This window comes from Paracoccidioides brasiliensis (assembly GCF_000150735.1).
Source record: "Paracoccidioides brasiliensis Pb18 unplaced genomic scaffold supercont2.3, whole genome shotgun sequence".
Lineage (NCBI taxonomy): Eukaryota > Fungi > Ascomycota > Eurotiomycetes > Onygenales > Ajellomycetaceae > Paracoccidioides > Paracoccidioides brasiliensis.
The window spans coordinates 1,615,818-1,640,726 of NW_011371360.1; the positions used below are offsets into that span (position 1 = coordinate 1,615,818).

At 46.5% G+C, this 24,909-nt stretch overlaps 8 protein-coding genes across 8 annotated transcripts; 2 read left to right on the forward strand and 6 right to left on the reverse strand.

Annotated features, from left to right (window-relative positions):
- Window positions 1–438: 438 nt before the first annotated feature.
- Window positions 439–4,917, forward strand: PADG_02865 (mRNA-binding translational repressor SSD1; the record flags this gene model as incomplete). Its single annotated transcript, XM_010759868.1, has 5 exons — window positions 439–532; window positions 672–3,385; window positions 3,471–3,830; window positions 3,903–3,943; window positions 4,026–4,917. The coding sequence occupies 5 exons, from the start codon at window positions 439–441 to the stop codon at window positions 4,915–4,917; spliced, it is 4,101 nt and encodes a 1,366-aa protein (XP_010758170.1).
- A 1,403-nt stretch (window positions 4,918–6,320) lies between these two features.
- On the reverse strand, window positions 6,321–8,032 carry PADG_02866 (uncharacterized protein; the record flags this gene model as incomplete). Its single annotated transcript, XM_010760331.1, has 2 exons — window positions 6,321–7,604; window positions 7,703–8,032. The coding sequence occupies 2 exons, from the start codon at window positions 8,030–8,032 to the stop codon at window positions 6,321–6,323; spliced, it is 1,614 nt and encodes a 537-aa protein (XP_010758633.1).
- Window positions 8,033–9,178: 1,146 nt separating this feature from the next.
- On the reverse strand, window positions 9,179–10,033 carry PADG_02867 (uncharacterized protein; the record flags this gene model as incomplete). The annotated part of the gene is made up of 2 exons (XM_010760332.1): window positions 9,179–9,871; window positions 9,971–10,033. The coding sequence occupies 2 exons, from the start codon at window positions 10,031–10,033 to the stop codon at window positions 9,179–9,181; spliced, it is 756 nt and encodes a 251-aa protein (XP_010758634.1).
- Window positions 10,034–14,629: 4,596 nt separating this feature from the next.
- Window positions 14,630–16,486, reverse strand: PADG_02870 (uncharacterized protein; the record flags this gene model as incomplete). Its single annotated transcript, XM_010760333.1, has 4 exons — window positions 14,630–15,574; window positions 15,671–15,732; window positions 15,820–16,240; window positions 16,322–16,486. 4 exons carry the CDS (start codon window positions 16,484–16,486, stop codon window positions 14,630–14,632), a joined length of 1,593 nt encoding a protein of 530 aa, XP_010758635.1.
- Window positions 16,487–17,641: 1,155 nt separating this feature from the next.
- On the forward strand, window positions 17,642–19,074 carry PADG_02871 (uncharacterized protein; the record flags this gene model as incomplete). The annotated part of the gene is made up of 6 exons (XM_010759869.1): window positions 17,642–18,070; window positions 18,151–18,217; window positions 18,285–18,371; window positions 18,446–18,649; window positions 18,720–18,958; window positions 19,036–19,074. 6 exons carry the CDS (start codon window positions 17,642–17,644, stop codon window positions 19,072–19,074), a joined length of 1,065 nt encoding a protein of 354 aa, XP_010758171.1.
- A 147-nt stretch (window positions 19,075–19,221) lies between these two features.
- Window positions 19,222–20,159, reverse strand: PADG_02872 (uncharacterized protein; the record flags this gene model as incomplete). Its single annotated transcript, XM_010759870.1, has 4 exons — window positions 19,222–19,393; window positions 19,478–19,536; window positions 19,752–19,986; window positions 20,104–20,159. The coding sequence occupies 4 exons, from the start codon at window positions 20,157–20,159 to the stop codon at window positions 19,222–19,224; spliced, it is 522 nt and encodes a 173-aa protein (XP_010758172.1).
- A 1,738-nt stretch (window positions 20,160–21,897) lies between these two features.
- PADG_02873 (uncharacterized protein) lies at window positions 21,898–23,151 on the reverse strand (the record flags this gene model as incomplete). The annotated part of the gene is made up of 4 exons (XM_010759871.1): window positions 21,898–21,964; window positions 22,063–22,420; window positions 22,487–22,637; window positions 22,720–23,151. The coding sequence occupies 4 exons, from the start codon at window positions 23,149–23,151 to the stop codon at window positions 21,898–21,900; spliced, it is 1,008 nt and encodes a 335-aa protein (XP_010758173.1).
- A 754-nt stretch (window positions 23,152–23,905) lies between these two features.
- PADG_02874 (uncharacterized protein) lies at window positions 23,906–24,793 on the reverse strand (the record flags this gene model as incomplete). The annotated part of the gene is made up of 7 exons (XM_010760334.1): window positions 23,906–23,920; window positions 23,996–24,121; window positions 24,191–24,278; window positions 24,369–24,432; window positions 24,503–24,598; window positions 24,663–24,700; window positions 24,756–24,793. The coding sequence occupies 7 exons, from the start codon at window positions 24,791–24,793 to the stop codon at window positions 23,906–23,908; spliced, it is 465 nt and encodes a 154-aa protein (XP_010758636.1).
- Window positions 24,794–24,909: the final 116 nt, after the last annotated feature.

Here is a 24,909-nt window from a genome sequence, read left to right on the forward strand (position 1 = left end):
GCAGGGTACTCGAGTTTCCAAAACTCTTTTTTTCCCAAAAAGCTTTTTTCTATTGCTTCGCCGGCCCTGTAAGTGTTTGCAAAATGGCACTAATCCTTTCATCTCGCATTCGCGCTACGACCCGCCTGGTTCCCTGGTTCCCTGGTCCGCTGGTCCCATAGCTCCCTAGTTCCCCGTCCTTCCCCAGCTCCGTTCTGTCCTCTCAAGCACGTTGTATCACTCTTACTTCGATGAACATTTGCTGACCTCTTGATCCCAGATCAGCCAAGCCTCCTTTTATTTTGGCTCGTAGTTTAAGTACCTGTCATTGGGCGTGGATGAACCCTCCGTTTCGTTTGCGAGTTTTCTTCTCAGACGCATCGTACGCTCAGAAAAAGTTGCTCGCATATTAAGTTGTACATCATAATTCTGAAGCCTTTGTGCTTTTATCTACCAAGCATGGATCAGCAAGGCCAGTCGATTCCCGGCCCGGCAGGTCGACGCCTTCATATTGCGCATAGGAGAAGCCCCTCAGAGCTCACTCCCCTCATGAGTACGTTTATTTACCCTTTTTCTTTTCTTTTCTTCTCTTCTCTTCTTTTTTTTGGCCCTCGATTTACAATATAACCCTACCTCAGGCTGTCATCCTTGCTCTCTTATATCTACATGTCCTAATTTATCCATTATAACAGTGGAACAACTGGCTTTACAACAACAGATCGAGTTGCTCCAGCAACAGCAGCAACAAATTGCTGCCACCCATCAGCAATATGTCAACATGGGTCTTTTGCAACCCCAACAACCCCTCCAGCATGTTGCTACTTACTCTCCCTCCATGCAAGCCCAGGCTATCTCTGGTGTTGCAACTCATAACAACTTTCAGTTCCCCCAAGCCCAACAGCAGCAGCCACAACATCTGGGCATCCCAATGAATACTCAGAATCGACCCTCCCACCGACGCAACCAGTCTGCTCTGCCTAATGTGGGCGTGGGCCCACCCCCTGCTCCTTCCTCGGGTTCGGCTGGTACCAACTATGGTGATTACAACCAGAGTCAGGCCCAGGGCCAAGGTCAGAGTCAGGTTCCGTCCAATCAAAATCGGGAGAATGGCCAGCAATCTCGTGGCCGTGGTGGTGCCCCTCCAGGTGGCGGCCATCAACGTCGTCATTCACTGGCCCTTCCTGAAGCTAGAAAAGCTGCGGAACTGGCACAGCAGAAGCGAACAACCTCGGGCTTCCAATTTCCAATTCCAGGTGCTTCCGGTGCGTCTAGCACGTCGAATCAAGGTGATGGTTCCCCTAGTGAAAAAACAGTCCAACCCGCAACATCTACCGCTCAAGCTCCTCAGGGACTAGGCGTTCAGCGTGCTGGAAACATTCGAGCTGGAAGTCATATGCGTAGCCAGTCTTTAGCTGTAGGAAGTGGACGTGGTGGACCTCAGGGTGGCAGAGGTGCTGGAGGGTTCCAGTTTCCCCAGGCAAGTGAGGGAACTCCTGCTACGGATGCACCTCGACGTACTGGTCAACAAGGGCATGGTCGATCAGCTTCACGCAACTTTGACAGCAATTGGCGCCAGCAAAGTACTGGTCAGACTCAACCTCAAGAGCAGCAAAGAACTCCCATGGGGAGTTTCGGACAGCAGCAACAAGGTGGAGCAAATTTTCAAACAGGTCATCGTGTCCGTAGTTCTGTGAACCAATCAGTTGGAGCACTCGGTTCCTTCCAATATGCGGGTCAACCGCAACTCATCCAGCTTCCCCAAGGACAAGTTGTTATGGCACCTCCGCAAATGTTTGCTGGTCAGCACTTGAATCCTCTTCAGATTGCTCAACTTCAGGCCCTTCAAAGTAGTCAGCTGAATGGTCAAAATCTAGGTTTACAAGCAGTTACTCAACACCCTGCTCCCCAGTTATCTGCTCAACAACAGCAGCAACAGCAGCAGCAACAGCGTAAAACGCTATTTACCCCCTACCTTCCCCAGGCATCACTGCCTGCCTTACTCAATGATGGTCAACTTGTGGCCGGTATTTTGAGGGTCAACAAGAAGAATAGGTCTGACGCCTATGTTACTACTCCAGATCTTGATGCAGATATCTTTATTTGCGGAAGCAAGGATAGAAACCGTGCCCTAGAAGGTGATCTGGTTGCCGTTGAACTGCTTGATGTTGATGAAGTTTGGAGTCAGAAGCGAGAAAAGGAGGAAAAGAAAAAGCGCAAGGATATTACCGACACTAGAAGTGGCAGCACTACCGGGGTGGATAAGACTTCTCGTTCTGACTCCGTCACTAATGGTGATGCCGGGCAAGTTGGCCCCGATGGAAGCATCAGACGCAGAGGAAGTCTCCGCCAACGTCCTACTCAAAAGAAAAACGACGATGTGGAAGTTGAAGGACAGAGTCTGCTTCTTGTAGAGGAAGATGAAATTAGTGATGAACAGAAGCCACTTTATGCTGGCCATGTTGTTGCTGTCATCGAACGTGTGGCTGGCCAAATGTTTTCCGGTTCTTTGGGTGTTCTGCGGCCCAGTAGTCAAGCCACTAAAGAGAAACAGGAAGCAGAGCGACAGGCCAGAGATGGTAGCCACTCTCGTCACCATCATGATCGCCAGCAGGAGAAGCCAAAGATTGTGTGGTTCAAACCTACTGATAAACGCGTTCCTCTGATCGCAATTCCTACCGAACAAGCTCCCCGCGATTTCGTTGAAAAGCACGCCGATTATGCCAACAATATTTTTGTCGCATGTATTAAGAGATGGCCCATCACCTCGCTTCATCCATTTGGAACCCTCGTTGAACAGCTTGGTGCCATGGGTAACTTGAAGGTTGAGACAGACGCACTTCTCAGAGACAATAACTTTGCATCCGACGAATTTTCTGATGCGGTGTTAAAAAACGTTGGCTTTGAAAACTGGTCCGTTGAGGTCGAAGGAGAAGCCTTGCTATCTAGCAGGCGGGACTTCCGTTATGAAACTACTTTCACTATTGACCCCAACGGCACCAAGGAATTGGATGACGCCATTCACGTCAAAACACTCTCTGACGGAAAGGTGGAAATTGGTATCCATGTGGCAGATGTCGCTCATTTCATCAAGGGCAACTCGCTCGTTGATAGAGAAGCAAAGAAACGAGGCACCGGTGTATACCTTATGAATCGGGTGGTTAACATGCTCCCGCCCCGCCTGTCGACTGAAATATGTTCCCTTTTGCCTGGCGAGGAGAGATTAACCGTCAGCGTCGTTTTCCAAGTGAACCCTGCTACCGGTATCGTGGAAGGAGAACCGTGGATTGGAAAAGCTGTCATTAAAAGTTCCGGAAAGCTGACTTACGATGAGGTAGACGCTGTTCTCGGTGGAAATTCCGATATTCAACTTCACGGCGTGACAGTAGACGACATCAAAACTTTGAATGTGAGTGTTTTAACAACGATTTCGACTACAAGTTCCATATTATGAAAGGGAAAACATGAGATGCTAATCAAGCTGTTGACTATAGGATATTGCCAGCAAATTCAAAGAAGCGAGATTTGGGAATCGATCCACCAGGATACCGTCCCTGCGACTCCTGTATCAGCTTGATGATGAGAACGTTCCGGTAGAACACAACATCTTTGAAACCACACCGGCACATGAACTCATTGAGGAATTAAGCCACAAGGCGAATATCTTCGTAGCCGAAAAACTTGTCTCCGCTCTTCCAGAGAAAGCATTGCTTCGCCGCCAGGCACCACCCAATTTCCGACGTCTACAGACCTTTGTTGACCGGATGACTAGGTTGGGCTACGATATCGATTCTACCAGCAGTGGCACACTGCAGACTAGCTTGTTCAAAATTGGGGATGTTGAGATTCGCAAGGTCTGTTGTCACGACCCGGGTTAAATTTTTTTTTTTTTTTTTTTTGCTGACAATGTTTCTGTTCATTTATAGGGTATGGAAACACTTCTTCTCAAGGCTATGCAGCGCGCAAAGTATTACGTTGCTGGAAGTGTTACAGATGAGCAGCGGCAGCCACTATGTCCTCAACTTGCCATTATACACTCACTTCACCAGTCCATCAAGACGGTATGCAGATATTGTTGTGCACAGACAACTTGAGGCTGTTCTCTCCAATGGTGAATTTACTGAAGACATCGAAAATCTCACCAAAACTGCTGAGCAATGCAACAATAAGAAAGATTCCGCCCAAAATGCTCAGGAGCAAAGTGTCCATATTGAATCATGCCGCATCATGGACAAGAAGCGACAGGAGATTGGAGGTGACCTGATCAGCGAGGGTATTGTCCTCTGTGTTTACGAATCCGCATTTGATGTTCTCATCCCAGAATATGGCTTTGAGAAACGCGTCCATTGTGATCAGTTGCCGTTGAAGAAGGCCGAGTTCCGTAAGGAACAGCGTGTTCTCGAGTTATACTGGGAGAAAGGTGTCCCATCATCTGCCTACATTCCAGAGGATGAGCGCCCCAAAGCTGCTCAGAGTACACGTGCTGCCAACGCTGCTGCTGCCGCTCGTGAGGCTGAGGCTGCCAGGGAGCGGGCTCGCGAACGGGAAGAGGTTCAACGGAAACAGACAGACACCGGCACCATCTCAACTGACGACGTTGACGCACTCTTTGATGATGAAGATGAGGATGACGATATCTCCGAGGTTACGGAGATGGCAGCGGGCGTCTCTCTTAATTCTCCTGTGGATCGTCCCACCCAAAGTATGCCCCCATCCCCCACACGCAACGGCCAACCCCAGCAGACTCCCCACCGCACTCGTTCAGACCCGAAGATCGCATCTAGTACAGTTGAGGCTACTGAAACCAAACTGTCGAATAAGGAGAAGTATCTCAAGCTTTTCAAGCTGCGAGAAGAGGACGGTGAATATATCCAGGACGTCACGGAAATGACCAGGGTTCCAATTATTTTGAAGACAGACCTGAGCAAGAGTCCTCCGTAAGTTGTCACAGATTCATGAACTCGTGGATTATTTATTATAATGACTAATCTGAATATTTAGGTGTCTCACTATTCGTTCGGTCAACCCCTATGCTCTTTAGTTTAGAACAAAATTATGTCACTATATCTACAGCTGCTTCAAGTCTGGTCACGGCCACTTTATCCTCCAGTTGTTTGGGCCGTCTTTTGTCACGTGTGTTCAAAAAATCGAAATATCTCACATTTGTTAAGTGGCATTATTTTCAACGCATTCCTCTATAGCAAAGCGTCCATTTATATCTTCGTTGAAGCGTTGTTTTTTAACTCGAAAAAAGTCATTCCTGTCAATTAGTCATAGTTCGACTTGTTTTCTCCGGCAAGACATCTTTGGGTTTATCGTATATCGTTATACATTTTTTCAACCAGACGTCTATCGTTAGACAATACAGGAAGCTCGCGTTTCCCTTGCCCCCGTTTTCCTGCTGTCCATATCCAGTCTTGTCTCTGAGATTTGTCAGATATTTTATCGTTAGACAAGCTCAGGCCGTATCAGGAACCTTAAAAACGGAAAGAAGACGTTTGACAGAGTAAAATATGTTTTAGCTTGAGAGTTAATGGGGAAAGGATTGAAGTGGGTTTTCGAGTTTGTTGTATTTGTTTAATGGTACTTTTTTTGATGGAGGATATCAGCACTGTCAGTTTGCCAGATCAGGAGAGAAAGAAGAATGATGTGAGAGAGTGTAAGGTTGCTGTGAGGGAAAAGAAATCATTAATTATTTTCATTATGTTTTTTTTTACATTCTTTTAGTTTAGCTTTTTTTTCTCGTCCCAGAAACTAGTATACCTTTTTAATCATTTTTATATTATATACATACATATATATATATATATATATATATATATTCATTTAAGCAAGTATAAATAAATAAAATATTGATATGTTAAAATAGATTTTTTTCACGCTGCGGTTTTGGCGGGGAGATTTGAGGTTGTGCCAGATAAAGTCATCACCCCATGGGTGGTGTCAGACGCGTTGTGACCCAAATCTGGACACTTCGAAGATGCGGTTTTCTAGGAATGATGGTGGGAATCAGGGTGAGAGCATACATTTGACAGTCACAATGTTGATTTATTGAGTTGCGTTAAATCAATATGTTACGACACTACTGTTAACCAATAACTTCACTCAAGGTTAATAAGCAACTTTCTGATCTTTTGTTCCTCTCTCCTTTCAGAGTCCGGCGGCCCGCCCTGTCGGGTCAACTCCCACGTCCTCCCGGACCAACAGACAGCCCAGCAGATAAAAATAATAATAATAAAAATAAAAATGACCCAAATAATACACCAATAATGCAGTCATTCCTTTAATTCAATTTGCATCTTCAGTTGTGTGTGTGTGTGTGTGTGTGTGTGTGTGTGCCTTAATCACAATCGCCTCAGCCCAATCCTCGGCTTCGCTTTCGCAGTCGATGACGAAACCCTCCGCTTTGCTGTGTTGCTATTATTATTACCGTTAGCACCACCCGTAGACATGGGCATGTTGAGTGCCGGCGTTCTAATGTTATTCTGTGGAGAGGTGATGGATAGGTAGCTGTTTGCAACAGATGTTAACGACGGTAAAGATGACGACGGCGGGAGGGTTTGCTTGTGTATTGGCATATGCTGCGACTTATCCGGCACAGGTGGATCTGCAACTACAGCCGTGGCGGTAGCCGAGTCGGTAGTCGGAGTGATGGGTGGAGGCAAGATGGAAGAGGAACCCTCATTTTCTTTTCCGCCGTCACTGCGTTTCTCATTTGAAAATGTTGATGCTGGTACTGCTGCTGCTGCTGGTGGCGCGCCAAAGATGGAGTTCTGGCGCGAACCATGCCTAGCATCCTGGCTGCTATGGAAATCGTTGCTATTACCATCGTCCCGCACTCGACCAGATGTATTGACGCCTCTGCCTAACTCTGATAGTTTGGGAGACTTCCTTTGCTGCTGCTGCTGCTGTGGCTCTTGTGGATGTTGAATCTGTCGCCGCTCCAATGCTGACGCGTTTGCAGCGATGTTCCTCTGCGATGAGGTCATGCCATCATTATCAGCAGCAGCATCGTCGTCGTCATTTGCACCGCAATTGACCAGCACAAGCTCGGGTTCACTGGGAGTCGAGAGGACGGAGAGCGGACGTTTCCCGAGAATACTCTTTCGAGGACTGGGAGGCGTTACGCTTGCGGGAGGATGTGAAAGCGACGGGTCATTTTCCTTGGATGAGCTGCCTGTATCCTCGTCGTCTGAGCCATCGTCGTTCACTGGTTGGCCTCGCGACGACGAGTGCAGAGAAAACGACGATAACGATGATGGCAACGGTGATACATTCTGGGGTGTCGTTTTAATTCTGATATCTAGCTTCCCTATCTCTTGGCTCTGCGGTTTCTTATGTACGGCAAGCTTTTTCATAATAACCGCAGATGAGGTGGTAGCGACGGCTTTTCGCGAGCTGATTGTTACTGGGAGATCTTCGTCTTCCACGATGACGGTCCCACTATCATCTCCCCTTCTCTTAGCCTCCATGACGGCATCTTTCATGTCCTTGGGAATTGGTGCGTGGATGGAAGTCATGAGCTTTGCCTGACGCGCAAAAGATTCATAATCATCCTGCAAGAGGCTGCCAGCCGCAGAGTTCAATGCGGAGTCTGGATTAGGATGTATGAGGAGGCATGATATCGTCTTTACCAGGAAGAATATGTTAGTTTATCTGTAGGACGACAGGAGCATAGAACTGGGACGTTATCTTTTAACAAACAATATAATATGTTGGAACCTACAATCAAGATATCCCTCAACGTTAACTTCGCCTCCCAATCTCTTTTTAGAGTATCTACACAGACTGCCCCCGTCGATTCGTCAACATTTGGATGCCATATGCGCGTTTTAAAGGCTGCCTTAGGTGGACTCTTAGGGTAATCTTCTGGCATGCGCAAATGCAGTTGCCAGAGACCCTGAGAGTATGGAGTCCCCTGAGGGCCAGTGAGCAGGATGGCAAGTTGGGTGAGATCGTCTGGGAATGACGAGAAGGAGTTTGAAGGAGGGAAGAGATAGTTGGGTGGCAGTCCGTCCATGTGTAGGGAGGCATGGTCAGACGCGAGCCGTCGCATGCTGAGGGCCTATGGATATGTTACTTCATTGTATGTACAATGAATGGGCTTAAAGCTAATAAATACAGCAAGTAAAACTGGGAGAAACAATGGGCTAGTTAAGAGCTTACCATGCTTAATGTGGTATATACGTCCTGTATATATGTTTTTCTTAAAGCCGAGATTGTTGCCCCGAGTTACGTGCCTCAGATACAGTGTTCAAAAGTGGTATGTGAGACGGAGAGTGCGGAACACGGGATAGAATTGAGAAACCAAAAAATTATTTACAAACCGAACTTCCCAAGAACACCTAGTTGATATTTCTGATCATGCTAGAGGTTCCACGATTGCACGGGGAGATTTTATTTTCGGGTTGTGGTCCTTGACGTGTTTGCGATTGAAGGGAAAGTGAAGCACCGCTAACCAGATACGGAATGGCGCATATAAACAACGCGTGATTTCCCAGCCCCAAGTGGGACGTTGCGCGACACAGAAGAAAAGGGAAAAAGGGGTAAAAGGGGCAAAAAGGGGCAAAAAGGGGCAAAAAGGGGGCAAGGCGACTGGACGGGAAGGGAATTGAATACAGGGCGGATGCTGCATTGCCAACTGGGTAGTTCAACCAGTATTTGCAGAGTAGATGCAGTATCAGACAGGTTGGGAATCTGCAAATGCACACTGCAAATTATTGGCAAGACAACTCACTCGCTTATTTTACTTACGCCTCTGCAGGATGAAGTGATTTGGTAAAAAGTCATAACATATTGATTGGTTATTAGAGGGGGCATGAGTACACTAATAATAACAAGTCTATCCGAAAAGGAAAAGGTCGAATTGAGAGAAATCAGATGCAAGGAAATAATATCTCCCCACTCAAGAGAACGCCAGGTGGAAACCAGAATGTGATTAAAGAGTAAAAGTAACACTGTATATGGTAAGGGCAGTTGTACATGAATTTTGTTTCCTGTCAAGGTTTAAGGAATCGGATTGCAGCGATTCCTTGGGCCATGATGCCTTTCCAAGCGTTTGCTATACAGATAAAGGGGAAAATAAAAAAAAAAAATAAGCGATTTTCACCAAATAAACCTGCACCAATAAAGACATGGGTTAAAAGGGTCAACCAAGAAGATAAAAAAAACTGATTGCATATCTCATCAATAGCTAATCCATTTACAGGAAAGCAGCGAAGAGAGCAGCAGCAAGGCCTAGGCCGACGGGAACGCCAGCGGAGAAAGCGCCAGAGTCACCAGGGGGATAGGTGGGGACGGGAGTGCCAGTCGGGTAGACACCAGTGCCAGTCGGGTAGACAACTGGTGGCTTGGTGCCGATAGGATAGGTGGGAGGAACACTTCCGGGGGGGATGGGAGTGGCACTGTAGCTTGGTTTGGGGTGCCCAACTGGGTAGCTCGACGGGGTGTGGGCAGGATACGTGGGTTCCACAGATGGGGTCCCGGTCGGGTAATGGGGAACGTCTGTGGGAGTGTCAGTTGGGTAGCTTGGGATGGTCTCCTCTGGGTAGGTTGGGACGGCGGTTGGGTATGAGGATGGCTCGGGCTCAGTTGGGTAAGATGGTTCAGCTGGATAGGTTGGCTCGGGCTCGGTTGGGTAAGATGGCTCAGCTGGATAGGTTGGCTCGGGCTCGGTTGGGTAAGATGGCTCAGCTGGATAGGTTGGCTCGGGCTCGGTCGGGTAAGATGGCTCAGCTGGATAGGTTGGCTCGGCTGGGTAGGTTGGCTCAGCTGGGTATGTTGGCTCGGCTGGGTATGTTGGCTCGGCTGGGTAGGTTGGCTCAGCTGGGTAAGTTGGGGCAACCGAGGTGGAGGGAGCTGGGTATGTGGGTGGCTGTTCACCGTAATTGCCAGGCTGGAGAGCATCATTAGCATTTGTCTGTTTCTCGCAATATTCGTCTTCACCCTTTCCCCTCCCCCCCCCCAACCCCCAAGAGGTTATGGAGGTACTTACTACAGCGGCACTGACGGAGACTGCAAGAGCCGAGACAGCAACGGCGATGGCTGAGATATGCATTGTGAATTATGGAATTAAGCTGGTTTTCTTGTGTGAAACGATTGATTATGTTCAAACGAGAGATAAGCGGCGTTCAAACGAGAGGCAGAAGAAAGATTTCTTCGAAGACAAATTCGCACGTATTAAATATATGTAGCAGTGGGTTTCGACAGGAAGAATAAAAGAAAGGTTCTGAAGAGGCAACGGGAGACTCGCTACAAATATATAGGGTCTGCCCGGTGGGCACCTAGCCTAGCGGCTTGCCCCCTGTGTTATCTTCGTGAGAATTGTATCTCATTCTGGTGGCCACCCCCTGCCGCCCAGCATCCCAGCATTCCAAAAACAAAGGCTGGCCAACCTCGAAAATAGGAGGGAAAAGCGGGTCTCGATCCACCCCGGGCCGGTTCCATTTTGGAAATTGCCTGACAGAATGGGCGTAAACTATGTGTATAGTCACCCGTATTACTCCTTGGTTCCCAGCCCCAGCGCCTTTTTCCCACTATCACCGTACATGTTATGTACAAGTCCATATGATTGCTGGAAGGAGGGTTACGCTGTGGCTGGCACCGTCGCAAGGGGTGTGCAGATCTAAGCGCATGATGACATATTTCCTCGAATCATACTCGACCGCTGTTCAACTAAACCTGCTCGTAGCATTTGAGCTAGCGAAACACATCGCCTCTTGCGCCGTGTCTTTTTTCGTTTGTCTTACCAGCCCGCATGAGTATCCTGTTGATTGGCGTGCTTTGTGCCGGCAATGACGAGTCTTTTGTTCCCTTTTTTCCTTTTTTTTTCCTTTATTTTTTTTTTTTTTGGAAAACTTGTTTTTTTTTTTTTTTTTGCCCACTTCTTCTCCTGCTTAAACATCATAAGTTGTCGAAAAATGCTGGAAGTCTCCCGGGATTTCATGTACATCAGACAGCAGGTTCCCCATAAAAGGAGGTTGGTCCCCCTGAGTGATCTCCAGCCCACGGGTTTTGTCAACCGTGATAATTATCCCATTATATTTTCCATCCTTCCTTTTCCCAACCTCTCCTCTGGCCCGTTCCATCTCTGAGAAGCCGGTGGACGTCCACAGTCCTGGAAAGTCTCAGACTCCAGCACACTAGCTGCAGCGCTAGGGATCGTCTAGAGGCAAATTAGGAGGAGATTTAAGCGATTTACCGTGGCATACTTTCTTCCACCCACACAACCTGCCGAGCCGAAACAGCTCAAGTAGTGGGCGAACCAGGCGGTTACAAAATGGGACACGGAATGAAGGCCCGGCTGTTGTCTCCCAGGGCGACGGTTTTTATACCTGAGCCTAGATGACTGGACAGCTCTGCGGTGGTTGGTCGCTGGCGGTGGCTGAAAAGCCTCTTTAATCTCAGATGTGCTTTTGTTTTTGAATCGCCGGACGACATATATTAGTTATTAGTTATTCATGCACAAATTCCATAAACTGCCAAGCTGGTGGAGCTGGGTGCTGGCGTATGTCAGTGGGCCAAGTGCCAGTTAGTTTTGAGATTGCTACGTAACTTTTTTTCTCCACCAAAAGAAATGAACCACTGTGTGTGTTATAACTTGGAATGCAGATTTGACAAACTTTACCTTTGAAAACTCGTTTTAATTCTTTTATTATTAATGCAAGATTTTAAAATAATTAAATTCTATATTATAAAATAATACAACCCATGTTAAACAATAGTAATCGATTAAGTTATTTATGTTTTATTATTATTATGAATTTATAAATTTAATTAATAATAAATTCAATTAATAATAAATTCAATTAATAATAATATAAAAATTGATTATGACTCTATTTATATAAATATAGTCAAATATCATAAACTATATTACATATATATATAAAATAAATCACAGAAATTAAAATATATAATATATAATATTGATCAGGAATCAGAGGGTCACATTATGCAAAACAAGTCTCTCAGTCATCACACAAAGTAACAGATCTGCTGAACACACAAACACAGTGCCTGACTTGCTAATTTTGGCACTTTGAGAACCTGACCGGTCTTCCGGTCAAAAAGGACCTAATGACATTAATCAGTGTTGTAGTCCTATTTTGTAATCAGCAGGCGTCGATAGTCACTCGATTGGAGTACATATTTTTTTTTAGCCCAACAGAGAGGGAAAATGCAACAGGATATTGTAGTTTCATCAGCAACAAAAGACAGGCACAATAAAACTGACCGTACCGTGCAATTCTTGGTTGCTGTTCCTGCATCTGCTTCTGCCGCTGAGACAAGAGTCTCGCATTCCTCTGTGCCCTGCACCGCTCCTCATTTTCTCTTTTACCGCCGGACACAAAACCATAATAATACGACGGTGTTCCACTGGCACAGACACTGGCTACGGTATCTTACGCCCACGCGCTCAACCAAAATCCATCCAGGAACACACCAATCAGTTAGCGGCCTTCCAATGCAGGAAAATGTGGTACTCAACGAGTCAATCCCGCAAAACCCAGAGCTTGGAGTGACAAGCACATTCCTGCCTTTCGCTTTCTTAAAGACTCCCAAGCGGGAAATCCAGCCACGATTCGCTGTTGGAGGCGATTCACCTAGCCAACCATTCTTTATTATTTGCCAAATTTTGTGCGGAGTCAAAAAGAAAAGAAAAGAAGGGTTTTTTTTTTTTTTTTCTTACGTGAATGAAAAAATGCGTTCACTTTTGGACTGGACCAGAATGTATTTAAAATAGTTGAACAGGCCCACAGCTGTTATCAGTTCTCCAACATGAACAACAACAACAACCCCAATTTTGAGCACTTTTCATTATTTATTATTACGAACAGTAAGGGCGGTACCGGATCTGAGACATGAAAATTACTCCCACGCGGACAGTTAAATTAAGGCATGAGTTTCGCTGCCCAATCAAGCCGGATTGAGAAAATTGTTCACGGCCAAAAGGCCCGGTCTGAGTTTAGCGGCGTAAGGTCTCAGAACGCTCGGATCGTGGCATGGATGGTGGCAGAACAGGGCAGAAGAACGAACAGGAAGAGAAAAGCGGAGAGTGGGAGGATTCATCCCATTGCCAGGTTTGTAGACGAAGGTTTCTCGAAGTTCCCAAGCAGAAGATTCTGGGAACCCTCGATATCGCTATACCACATGCAGCGTTTTTCCTCCCCTAGATCCAGTATTGGCACGGCCTTGGAACCTTCCTCAGTCGGCAGTACTTTAAGCCATTTGAGCCCTTGGGAAGCTGTCTTTTTGTATTTTGTTTCTTGAAGCTAATTATGGGCTCCCAAGCAAGCAAAACCGTTGGAATGATATCTCCTGGTGGTCACGTGTCCCTCCCGGTCTTACATCCCCGTACATTTCTGCAGGGACATATCACTGGGACGGAAGACAATCCATGCCCGAAACCTGTGCAATCAGAAAACGTAAACCTGTATAACCTGGCCTTGAGGAGTTTTTCTTTGTCCTTGATGCGTAATAATTGTTCAAGTTGGGAAATTTGATGATAGAAACTCAAAAAAAAAAAAAAAAAAAAAAAGAGGGTTCTGCCTCTCAAGTTCAATCGTTTGATATATAAAAGTTAGACGAAAGGTTATCACTTCAACTTAATCTCAAGATCTTCCCGCCCTTCCTCAGATAAATGATATCATAAGCAAAATGGGGGGTTCAATCCTCATAAATGCTCACAGTTCCCACAGCGGTTCCTCATCGATCTGTGTAAACAACTCCCAGGCTTACTACTCGCGGTGAATCAAACGCTTCTTACCTAGGCAGACTACCTCTCTCTCTCTGTCTCTCTCTCTCACGCCCACATGACTGCTATTATGTCCCGAGAGTCAAACCCGGTCGGAACCACCTTGAAAATTTACTCTCGTAACAATCGATGCAACGACAACCACCAAAACCCATACTAACGAAGTCACAACCCCCGCCCAAAGTTCTGACACATAGCTGTCAAAAACTTGGCAGCGGGTTCAACAGTTGCCTTGTCATCGGCATCCGTTCCCCATGCAGTCTGCGCCTCTTGTCTCAGGAAATATTCCAGCACTAGAATCGCCCTTGCAAATCCGCGGTCTCGCTCGGAGACATTCTAGCCAAAACGCTCATCATAGCCAGCACTGCACTTGATAACAGGGGGGATACAAACTTCAGGCACGATTTGGGTTTCAAATAGGTCGAGTCTGGTTCAAGAAGGTCGCACGGCCATATGTATTGATCCAGGCTGTCTGGGTTTTGGAAATACATGTTGTTTGTTGAAGGGAGAGGTGATAAAAAATGCTGTTATCTATGACGCTGAGGAAGGGTCCAGGTGTGAAGCTTTGTGCAGAGTTTGCGGCTTGCCCGATATTCCGGACAGGGAACTGATACGCCGTGCTGGATTCGGTGTTAGGGATCCAGACCATCATCTTGTTGGTCAGCGATAGAGATCTGAGAAGAACAGAAGCTTTGATAGACCTGGCGATTTATGGTTCTATTGAAGCGGCAAGTTGCCCGATACCAAGAGTGAAATGAAGAAGGTAGGCTTACCTGCCAGACTCAAGTGAGTTCCGGGATGGCAGGGCTTGTATTATTAGAACTTGATATGGAAAGTTATATCTTATGTATACAGGTAACAGGTAAACTCCAGCTCCAATTATGAACGTAGAGACCGTCAGTTTGGAGGAGGTTTGGGATCAGGAGCTCCATTGAGTTTGAAATAGCCCGGCTGCAAACGTTGGAAAACACGAAAAGGGTCGTACCTCCGTGCCACGTCCAGCAAACGATGGTGGTTTACGGCACCATACGACTCAACCACCGCCTGGAACTGGCTGGCGTAGTTCATGTATATGTATTTGTTCAACTTGCCGCTGGACTGGGCTTCAGTCTTGATCGTGTTGATAATATCTGAAACAGCTTTGAGGACAGCCTTATCGTCGGCCTTGTTAGACCACATGACGTTCACCAACACGAGAAGAAGAGGTCCCTCCGATGGTTCAAGACCAAGCGCATTCCCCCCGTTCTTGGCCATTTTTTGAATCATGTCGGACGTGAAGATCTGCAAAGTGAGTGCAGGAAGGATGCCCGCAACATTCCTGATGGGGTCGACGCCAGCCATGAACGAATCCACAACAAAGGTGAGCATCTCTATGTCAAGTTTGACGGTGAGAGTCCAGTAGTTCTCACGCAGGCCGTTAGGGTTACTTTGCCTAAATTCTTCGGTAAGTTCAGGCAGCGTCTTGATGGCCAAATTATTCGATAGTTCCGGGATCTCTCTAAATGAGTTGAAAATTGGTGGATTCTCCACTGGTTCTGTGTATCCCAGGTTGATAGCCGCAGCAATTATGCCCTGAGCAAATGCAAAGTTGCAGATAAAAGCAGCCTTGCGATCGGAGGGCCATTCGTTTCCAAATCGAACCACAGCATTGAGAATGGAGCTTTTGACATTGTCGTTTAAGAGGTATATACGCGAGCCTGCCCACAGGTTCCCAGCAGGATAGACTTCCAAGTCGAATTTAGTCACGATGCCAAAGTTGTTGCCGCCGCCCCGAAGAGCCCAGTAAAGATCTGGATGGCTTTGGAGGCTTACGTTCAGTATGCGACCGTCGGCAACGACAACCTAATCAACATTAGGATCAATTCTAACGGCAAGTTTCTACCATAAAGGAAATAAAAAAAAAATGAGACACGCATAAAGTAAACTGCACTTTCTGACCTCGTAACTATTGACATTATCACAAGCGAAACCGTACTGCGCGGAGTATAATGATATGCCCCCTAGGAAGAACGTTATCAGCATTTACGAATCGTCAAAGTGGACCCAGAGATCTCTTAGGCGCCGTAGTCGAGTCCAACAAGATTTACCTCCAAGTGTCAGGCCCCCAACACCGATATTGGACACACGACCACCAACAACGGTCACGCCTTCCGGCGAAAGTTGGCTATAAACGTCAAACCAACGATTTCCAGCACCAACTATCGCGGATTTTTTATCCGAGCTCAGATTTACCGTGTTGAGTCGCCCCATATCGATAGTTAACCCATCTGGGATGCTCGACGAGCCAGCAAAGGCAGCATGACCCCCACTTTTCACTGCAAATGGACAGCGCACCAGGCACGATGTCAGCAGGGCGATGGCGACCTGAGCACTTGACAATGGTTGGAATATACAGGCCGGTTGGACCTCAGACTGCTGCTGCGACCAGAATTGACTGCGCCATTCCGTGTACGGCGCCGTGTCTCTAGAGAGAACTTGTTGAGAGAATAGTGCAGAAAGCACTCGACACTTGAAATTATTTGTGTGTTTTTAGCAATCTTGTAGCCATCGGAGTTTAAAGTTGTTAGGTTCACGTATAGAGGTACGTACTGCAATTGTTGCCGGATTTATGGGGTTTCTTTTTGTTAAATGCGGAAGCTCTGATGGGTCGACGTGCTCCAGGATATCTACTCCATATCTAGTCAATGTATCGACAATACCCTGTTCTTCAGAAGAGAGTTCTCCAGTAGCTGACGCGAAATCGCCGAAGGCCATTGCCGTAAAGCTGCAACATGCTATTAGAACATGTGGAAGAAACTTCATGGTAGCTGGGTTTTGCTGCGGGGTTCAGATGGATCTTTTTGGCAAGCTCAACACAAGCATAGAACCCGAAGTATGGATAAAATGAGGTGTGGAAAGCTTCTTGAAATCCTGGTTTGCCTGGAGGGGGATTAATTTTGTGAGATGAGTATTGTGACAAGACCAAAAGGTTGGGATCGATGAGATACAATCCCTGCTCGAAGTTACCTGCTTGCGGGCTCCTGGGGCCTTTTCTCCTCAAGGAATCAGGTTTGCATATTTTGTCCCCAAGGGAATTGCAGGACTCATCAAGAAGTCCCGCCATCTTTACCCGGTATAGGCCAGGTAGTGTTCCGTTTTTTGGCTTCGCTTAGTCTGATTCTGGCGGCTTATGGCTTCGACAGAATGTTCCACTATATTATTTAGCGTTCTCGCGGCATGCAAATCTACTCATCTGCCCCACAGAGAAGCCAAGAGGGAAGTTTTGTACTTCCATGTGTTAGAGACATGTCATTGTGCTTTGTAGCGTTTCACAAAATCGTCAAACTCGGTTTAAATAAGGGAATGACTAGGTTGTCAATCTCTTGATGACCTAGTAGGCGGGCAAACCACGATGTGTATGTACCATACGCAGTGGATTAAAAACCTTTGGGGTTTCTCTTCGAGTCTTCTGGAGAAGAGGTGGGTTGAAAGTTCTCACGGGCCGCTTCGATTTTCGATCGTTGACAACACGGCAACATGGCACTTCGTATTAAGCACCGAGATAAGCTAAGTTGCGTAGAAAGTATCATCTTTGTCGTGCTGACACCGGAGATAACGATATTAGTCCTTTGCTTTTTGCCAAGTGGTAGGAGATTCATCCAACAATGATATATGTCTGCGAAAGAAGCAAAAAACGTAAAGGAATGCAAGCCACGGAGACTGTTGATGCAGAGCTTGTTCATGCTGCGGGATATTAGACCCAAACTCGGATATAACTATTGATTGTCATGGATTTCGTAACATATTTGAAGAGCTTAAGAGCGCTGTGTCCGGATTTTCGATGCCCACAAACTATCCCATTCTTTCCAGGCCGGGCTTTAGATATCAGGATCGCATTTTTAAACGTGTTGCTTCCACGACATCATCAACATGGGAATCTCAGAGCACTATGTTACCGAATGGCATGTGGTATCGACTGGGTATGTGATGATAGGTTTCGCCAGCACAGTGTTCCTGGGACGCTTTGGTCTACGCCTTTGGAAATCAGCAGGAGTGCAATGGGAAGACTTCTTCGTCGTCTTCTCATGGCTCTCCTTCGTAACGATGGCTGCCCTCTACATCATCGCCATTCCAGGGGTGTATAGGTTGACTGCTGTCATGGATGGCGCCGCTCCTCCATATGCCGCCATGGAACAGGAGGCACTTTTCCTCAAAAAAGTATTTTTCTCAACGACCATGTTACTTTGGATGTCGCTGTGGTCGGTAAAGTTGAGTCTGCTGGTTTTATATCGGCGATTGTTGGCCCTCCTGAGTACTGAACTTCGTCTGTGGTGGGGGATTCTCATATTCACGATTTTAGTGAGAAAATTTCTCCCCCTTTCGCTGGCGATGTGTCAATTTCTGTGATATTTGCTCATATGTGTGTGATATATATATAGAGCTTCATCGGTTGCATTATCTCCAATGTTACGTCCTGTGGGACATTATCAGCATGGTTCAGCATGAGTGAGTAACATAAGTCCCAGTTAAAGATACCTGTGTGTCACGCTTACCAAATTTTCTTGGAGCAAAGCCGGATGTTCGAGGCCTAGAGATATTAAGGCGCAAATTGCCAGTTTGTATTTTTCGTATGCGGTTGATGTGCTTACGGACCTTATGAGTAAGTTACGGGGGTTCCACTCGATACTAGCGATGAACGGATAGAACAATAGAGCTCACACAATCCATTTCTAGTCATGGCCTTGCCCTCGAAATTGCTGTGGTCACTGCGATTGCCGCTTGCCCAGAAATTAAGTGTTGCAAGTATTTTCAGCATTGGCTTCATCTGCATTATCGTTGCCACTGTGCGAGTAGTCCAGATTGGATCAAAGGCAAAAAACAGCAGCACACCAAGCAGCTCATGGCTGGCTTTCTGGGGCATCATCGAAACTGGGATAGGTAAGTAATTTAAGCTTCCTTCTCCAGTTCATCTATTTTAAGCTAATGGTCCGCCTGTTTCCTTCTTCAGCTGTCATCATCGGGTGTCTTCCTGCACTCGCCATCATATATCGCAAAGAACGATCCGCCAGACGGACGTCCTTTAAGGGATCCTCGTCGATGGAAGGGAATTCGCACAAGGACACCATACCGCTATCAAACGCGCCAAGCGGGACAAAGAGAAATTGGGTGCATTACGATGTCTCTGCCTCCACACCTCCCCCAACTGCTTCAAAGCTTAATGGGATCGCTGTAACCCAAAGCGTTGCTGTAAGTGATGCCTCTCGCACATTAATCTGACTGCAGGCCCTTTTGGCAATACTGACCGAAGCATTCGACATTTACAGATGGACGAGGAGTATAACCCCCGTCGTCCTGGTAGATAGATTCCCGAGCCATTGTAGGTCCTCCTGCAATCGTAGCTATAATTACAATAACAAGCTAAGCGGATATGGGAAGCAGATAGCTAGGAATACCCTCGCAAAACCATTTCGAGGGGTGTCATGTTATGCCAGGTCGGCATTTGCCAGACGTCAAATCGCAGGGGCGAAGGCCATTGAACTTGGGGTTAGGAAGAGAGCATTAAATGCAGAGAAAGACTCGCTTGAGATTGGAAGAATTTGTAATGGACCTGCCCAATGGACAAAATTAGACCAGATTTCTCGATATTCGTCCTCGTTGCTCAACCCACCATATTCATTTGATCTTGAGGTGCGATGCGTCATTATACTTGCAGTAATTACACGCAAAATATATGTAAAATTACCCCCAAGACACCCAAAAACTCACGATTGCGTGCCAGCCGTACCGTTTTCCCGTACCCAATTTGCAAACTCCTCTCGTTTGGTCTGTGGTAATAGGATAGTCAGCAAATATGTTGTCCCCTTGAAATGCTTTTCCAAAACCACATAGTTCTTAAGACTCCAATCTTTTCCCGGTACAACTCTAGTGTACGTATAAATCATGTCCAACAATGTCCAGAAAGCAACCAAGAAGCAACTGCCCCCGTAGGCTGAATCAGAGAAATAATGGGAGACATATGTAAAAATAAAGACGGACGAACTCTAACATCCCAAAACCCAACTCGGTCCTCGAATCCGCAAAAAGGATTTCGCGCTCCGCCTTCCTTCTCGATCTGACCTGCCCAAACACTCCAACTGATGGGCCGTGGCTTCTCGGATCCCAGTACTAGGCCAACCGTGACAAAGAGGATGGCAACGAGGGTTTCGAATGTGATATCGAGGGGTATGGAATGGGCGCTGCCGTATAATATTGAGTGTTCGTGCGCGGAGTAGCCGCTGTAGATTTGTTTTTGCGCGATATGTTAGCAAGAGAACTTTTGGCTCAACAGAAATAAAAAGGGAGGAAGGCGGGAAATCGAGAGGAAATGGGTAGAAGGGGTTTTAGTTGCTTACGCGTGGGCGATGAGGATAAGACCAAACGTTGTGGATAGGCGGGAGCCAAAGCCCATGATTATGTTTGGACGGAGTTGTAGAGGGATTGATTGTGAGGGAGATCGTTTCAAGAATGAAGGGGTGTTGTGTTAATAAAAGGTAGTACTCTCTCCAGATCTCGCAGCGCCTACAATAACGTTTCAGAGCTTGAAGATGTGGTGTTTCTGTTGGTTCAATGGCAGGTTGAAGTTTGTAGGCAAATAAGCTGCGGCTCTTTGGAATGGCCAAGATACAGCTGTGCCAAGCCGGGACTAAATAGTTAGCTACGTAGGTCGACGCCCAAAATGGACTTTACAGCATGTAACTATGTACTTCTCTGGCGCAATTTTAGCACCAACAACTGCAGCCTCCTCCCAGTTCTATCAAAACGTTCTTTAGGACAAACCTTCAGTTCAGCAGGGCGCTTGCTGTAAGACGTCCCCCAAATACGGAGTCCCACATTGTCGTCCCTATATAGGCGGGGCATTATTTACTGAGAGTTGATGAGGAATGATGTTACTTTATTTGGGGAATATCAAAGAGCTTCGTTGAATCCCATGGCAACTCTAACATTGCACCATCTTTATACAATCGTCGTGAAGATCCAACGAGTCTCTTCAATGCCTCCAAGTGAAGCCACGCAATTCCAATGCGCGTAAATACCCATTGTACCATCCAATCACACACCCCTTTGAATCAGCCGTAGTCACTGGCTGCGGTGTCTCGAAGAGTAATCAGTCCTGGCCCGCCAGCAAATTTTGGTTAGATGTCTTCCTTTGCGACGTCGGCTGGAGTGTACAGAGTTTTGAGTCTAGGGGTGGACTGGAAGGCTTATGCGAACTGGTGATATGTTAAACTATTGGATTAATGAGATAATGGGTCTTGCCACGGGGTTTCCAGTTCACCTGCACTAGTTAAGAATCGGTCAATTCAAGGCTGGATCACCTTGGAATTTTGAATATCAAAATTAAACCCCAGAATTTTCCAAGTGGCTGTTGCGCTGTTGCACCCAACAAGGGTGTTGCAAGGTATCACCGAACGGATCTAGAGAAAATTCAATATTCCCAGGGAAGCTAACGAAAAGAATGAATGCGACTGTGGATAAAGATGATCTAAGCTAGTCATGTTAAATATGTATAATAAACTAGAAACGCTACATGAAAAAAAAAAAAAAATTAAAAAATTTAAAAAAGGTGAAGGGGGGAGAGAAAGAGTGATGTTTCCGTAGACAGGTCAAACTGGAAAAAGTCGTTAATGTAAGGAGGCAGCTATGGTGGGGAAAACAAAAAACAAAAAGACACGGCACCGAAACGCCAAACATCTGATTATTTGAGAAAATATCGTTCGAGGAGACATGAGGATGGTTCAGATTAGGGGAAGAACGCGAGCCATACATGGAATGGATTGTGCTTGCTATGCCGTTAATTCGGGAGGAAGGGACCACGGAAAGAAGGGAGCAAGAAACGGGGCAACAAAAACGACCAGTGTCAATGGCAAGAAAGGGGAGAGATATAAAAAGAGACAAAAACATGGGAAGAAGAGGAAGAATGGTATAATCATATGAAGAAATCACGCAAAATAAGTGATGGTTTGTATGGATATATTAGCCAAACCAGCCCAAGCGCCGCAAACACTTAACCGCTGGTGGTAGTCCAGGAAAATGTCATTATGCGGAGAGCATATGGGGTGTTCTGATAATGAGAAGATGTGGATGCAATGTACGTTCCGGATGGGCTAGAGCCGTCTAGAATTGAAAGTAGGTAAGTCGACATTAAGCTAGCGGAATTCCATGGCTCCAAAACACCCGTTGTTTTCCATGTGCTTAAGCTCAAGCTGCTGGTATCTGTAGCAAACGAAAGTAGGAACACCATAGTTAGCAAACCACTGCAGCTTCCCTACTCCCAACAGCCAGCCCCAATTGGAATTGATTGAAATACGTACTTCTCGCTCTTCGCATGGAAATATATACCGCTGACCGTCCCCTTCACTCGATTAAAACAAATGTAGTAGAATCCCTCAAAACTCGCACCGGAGATAGTTCTAACGCGGTGGTCTGGTACCAGGAAACATTCTTTCCACCTCATGAAGATATCTGGGTGTTGCGCAGCAGTTACAAGTTTGAAATCGTCCTTTCTGACGAATTTGGCTATGGGCCTGTAAGCCGGGAACCTGCCCCAGTGCTGCAAGTCGGTTTGATCCGTAGCACCCCACGACGGATGATTGGTTAGGAACGAGTATTTTGTGCCAATTATTTCCGCTTCGAAAAAAGTCGTAAGCGTTGGATGGTCTTCGGTGAGCCCTAGAGTTGGCAAATGATATTAAACACGGCCCAAACCCAGTAAAATACAAGAACCACATCACATACCTTGAATTCTAAGGTAGCCGCATAGGTACCATTCAGACATATCAACGTGTTTGATTTCTACGTCGACATTGTATATCTGACGGTCTGATTGCTGTGTTCCAACGAATTTGCTGCCCGCTCTGAGGAAAGATGACCAATGATTGGGGAGGAGCTATTTACACGATGACGAGAAGAAAATATGTTAGCAAAGCATTGAAAACTTAATTTTAAAACAGGACACAGCGTCAGCTTACTCTCACAGTGGAAATCTCGTAATCCATGGTGGATGTTGTGCTGGATGTGTACGCGGGTGGGTAGACGTTGGCTGGCGGAGGTGCGCATGCCGACACGCTCGCCGCAGGCTTTAGGGATTCCATCTCAACATCGTCGTCAGCCTTTGTAGATTTCTGGGACGCGACCTGGGATGGTATTTCGAGGTTCTGAGAAAGGGCTGTCTGCGAATGTGCATTGAGCGGTTGGCTTAATTGAGACTGCGAATATGGAGTTGATGCAGAGGCTATAGAGGAAGCATCGTCGTCAGCATTGGGGACAATGCGTTCCTCCGACGATGCTCTGAAGGTGGCGATCCTGTCGGGCTCTGGGGGGCAGGTAGGCCGCGGAGCAGATACGGGGTCGGCAGGGTATGCGGTAGATAGCTGCTGGGGATTACTGCTCGGGGTCGGCATGGGTGATTTGATAGACCTAGGTTAGAATCCAATATCTCAACGATGAAGGCATAAAAGAACCCGCATCAGGCCAAAGGAACATAGAAATCCAAGTCAAAGGCCAAGCAGCTGAGAGCAGAAGCAGAGAAGACAGAATAAATCGTTAGACAATGAAGCAAAAGGGTTATATGGGTGTCGTGGAGATGTTACAATGGCTTCGCCTGTGGGAGGGATTCGCAGAAGGTTAGAGTTGGCTGAGCCCCAGTCAGCCATTAAGTTGGCAGAAGGTTCCAACCAACCAACCCATTGGACGGAACCATCAACCGTCCGGTGTCCAGCCCAGCTTGCCCCGGGATGGTGAACGCGGGGAAATTCATACCTATGCACAAGCATACAAATGCCTGGGTAGGGAAAAAGCCCAGGGTTATTTAAAGGGAACACTGCATATATATCCTATTAATATCTACTATATACTGGCATCAACCCAGCCTCTAACTACAACAACAACAACAACACCGGTGTACCTGAGTATGCTTTTGATTCCGATTGCTGGAGAATCCCAGTCTTAATTATTCAACCCCCGTTTATCTCTCTGGTTTTGTGTGATTTTACAGAGCCATGAAAATACATTAAAGCCATTAAATTAAATCAATCAAATCTATCACTGCCCTGGAATTTCAACGCCAGTACCACCAAAGCAGCCAACAATATATAAAAGAGAGCATGACATTTTAATATTTCGTTCTCGTTCATGACCTTCGTCAGCAACAGTTGTTCAGATAGGTTTGATCTGTAATCTTGCCCACATCAGATAAACATAATATAAGATATATAACATTGCAAGAGAAGAGTTGAAACTGCTGACCTTGAAATGTAACGAGATCAGCGAGAAGACCAGGGCCTTGAGGTCCTGGACCAGATAGTAAAAGACACGCAGCCCCTCAGGATCGGCGGACTCGGTGACATCGACGAGGGAGCCTATTTTCGCTGTCTGATCTAAGTTAATATAATTTGCACACGCGCCCTCTATGCGTCAGTTATGCTGTTCAGGTTTCATCACCTCAAACGAGATATGGTCATTCCCCAGCCGGATCTCCAGCTCCTGTCGCCCATCCTTGTTCTTTTGTGGCCATTTCGAGTCATCTTCCCTATATACCGTTTAGACCAAATGAGATCATGCGAAGGTGGAGGGATACGTGGGAGGGGGAGCCCAGGTGCGGGGAGCCCAGGTGTCGTACTTCATGATTTCACTTTCTTTGATAATGCGCTTGATCTCTGAAATCATCAGAGAACTGACGCACACTGCAGAATTGCTTAGTTGTGGTAGTTCTTCATCATCAGGGCGCATGATAGACAAATATTCAAAACATACTCTCTTTGCGAATTAGGGAGTCGTTTCGATAGTTAGAATTGTTCGCATAACGGGCAGAAGCACTGCGACCGTCTCCGAGAGATCTAAAGTCGAATTCTAAGGATTTCGTAAGCAGCCGGAAAGTTGCCATGGTCAATATCAAAGTGAGATTGCCTCTTACCTAGAAACTCGTGTCCGAACCGCCCAGAATGCCCTGAGCTGGACGGGGCTGTCAGCAGCTGAGACCGAGACATAAAGCAGATATTCATCTTACTAGTAGCGGACGTAGAAAGGCTCATTCGACGTTGCCATCTCTGCAGCTGTCTTGCCCTAGAAAACAGAGTCTGCGTTTTTGGTCGTTCGGTTCTCTTCAGTTCAAGTGTATGAATATGCAGCAGCAAGCAGAGCCTCAAGGATGCATTTCATGT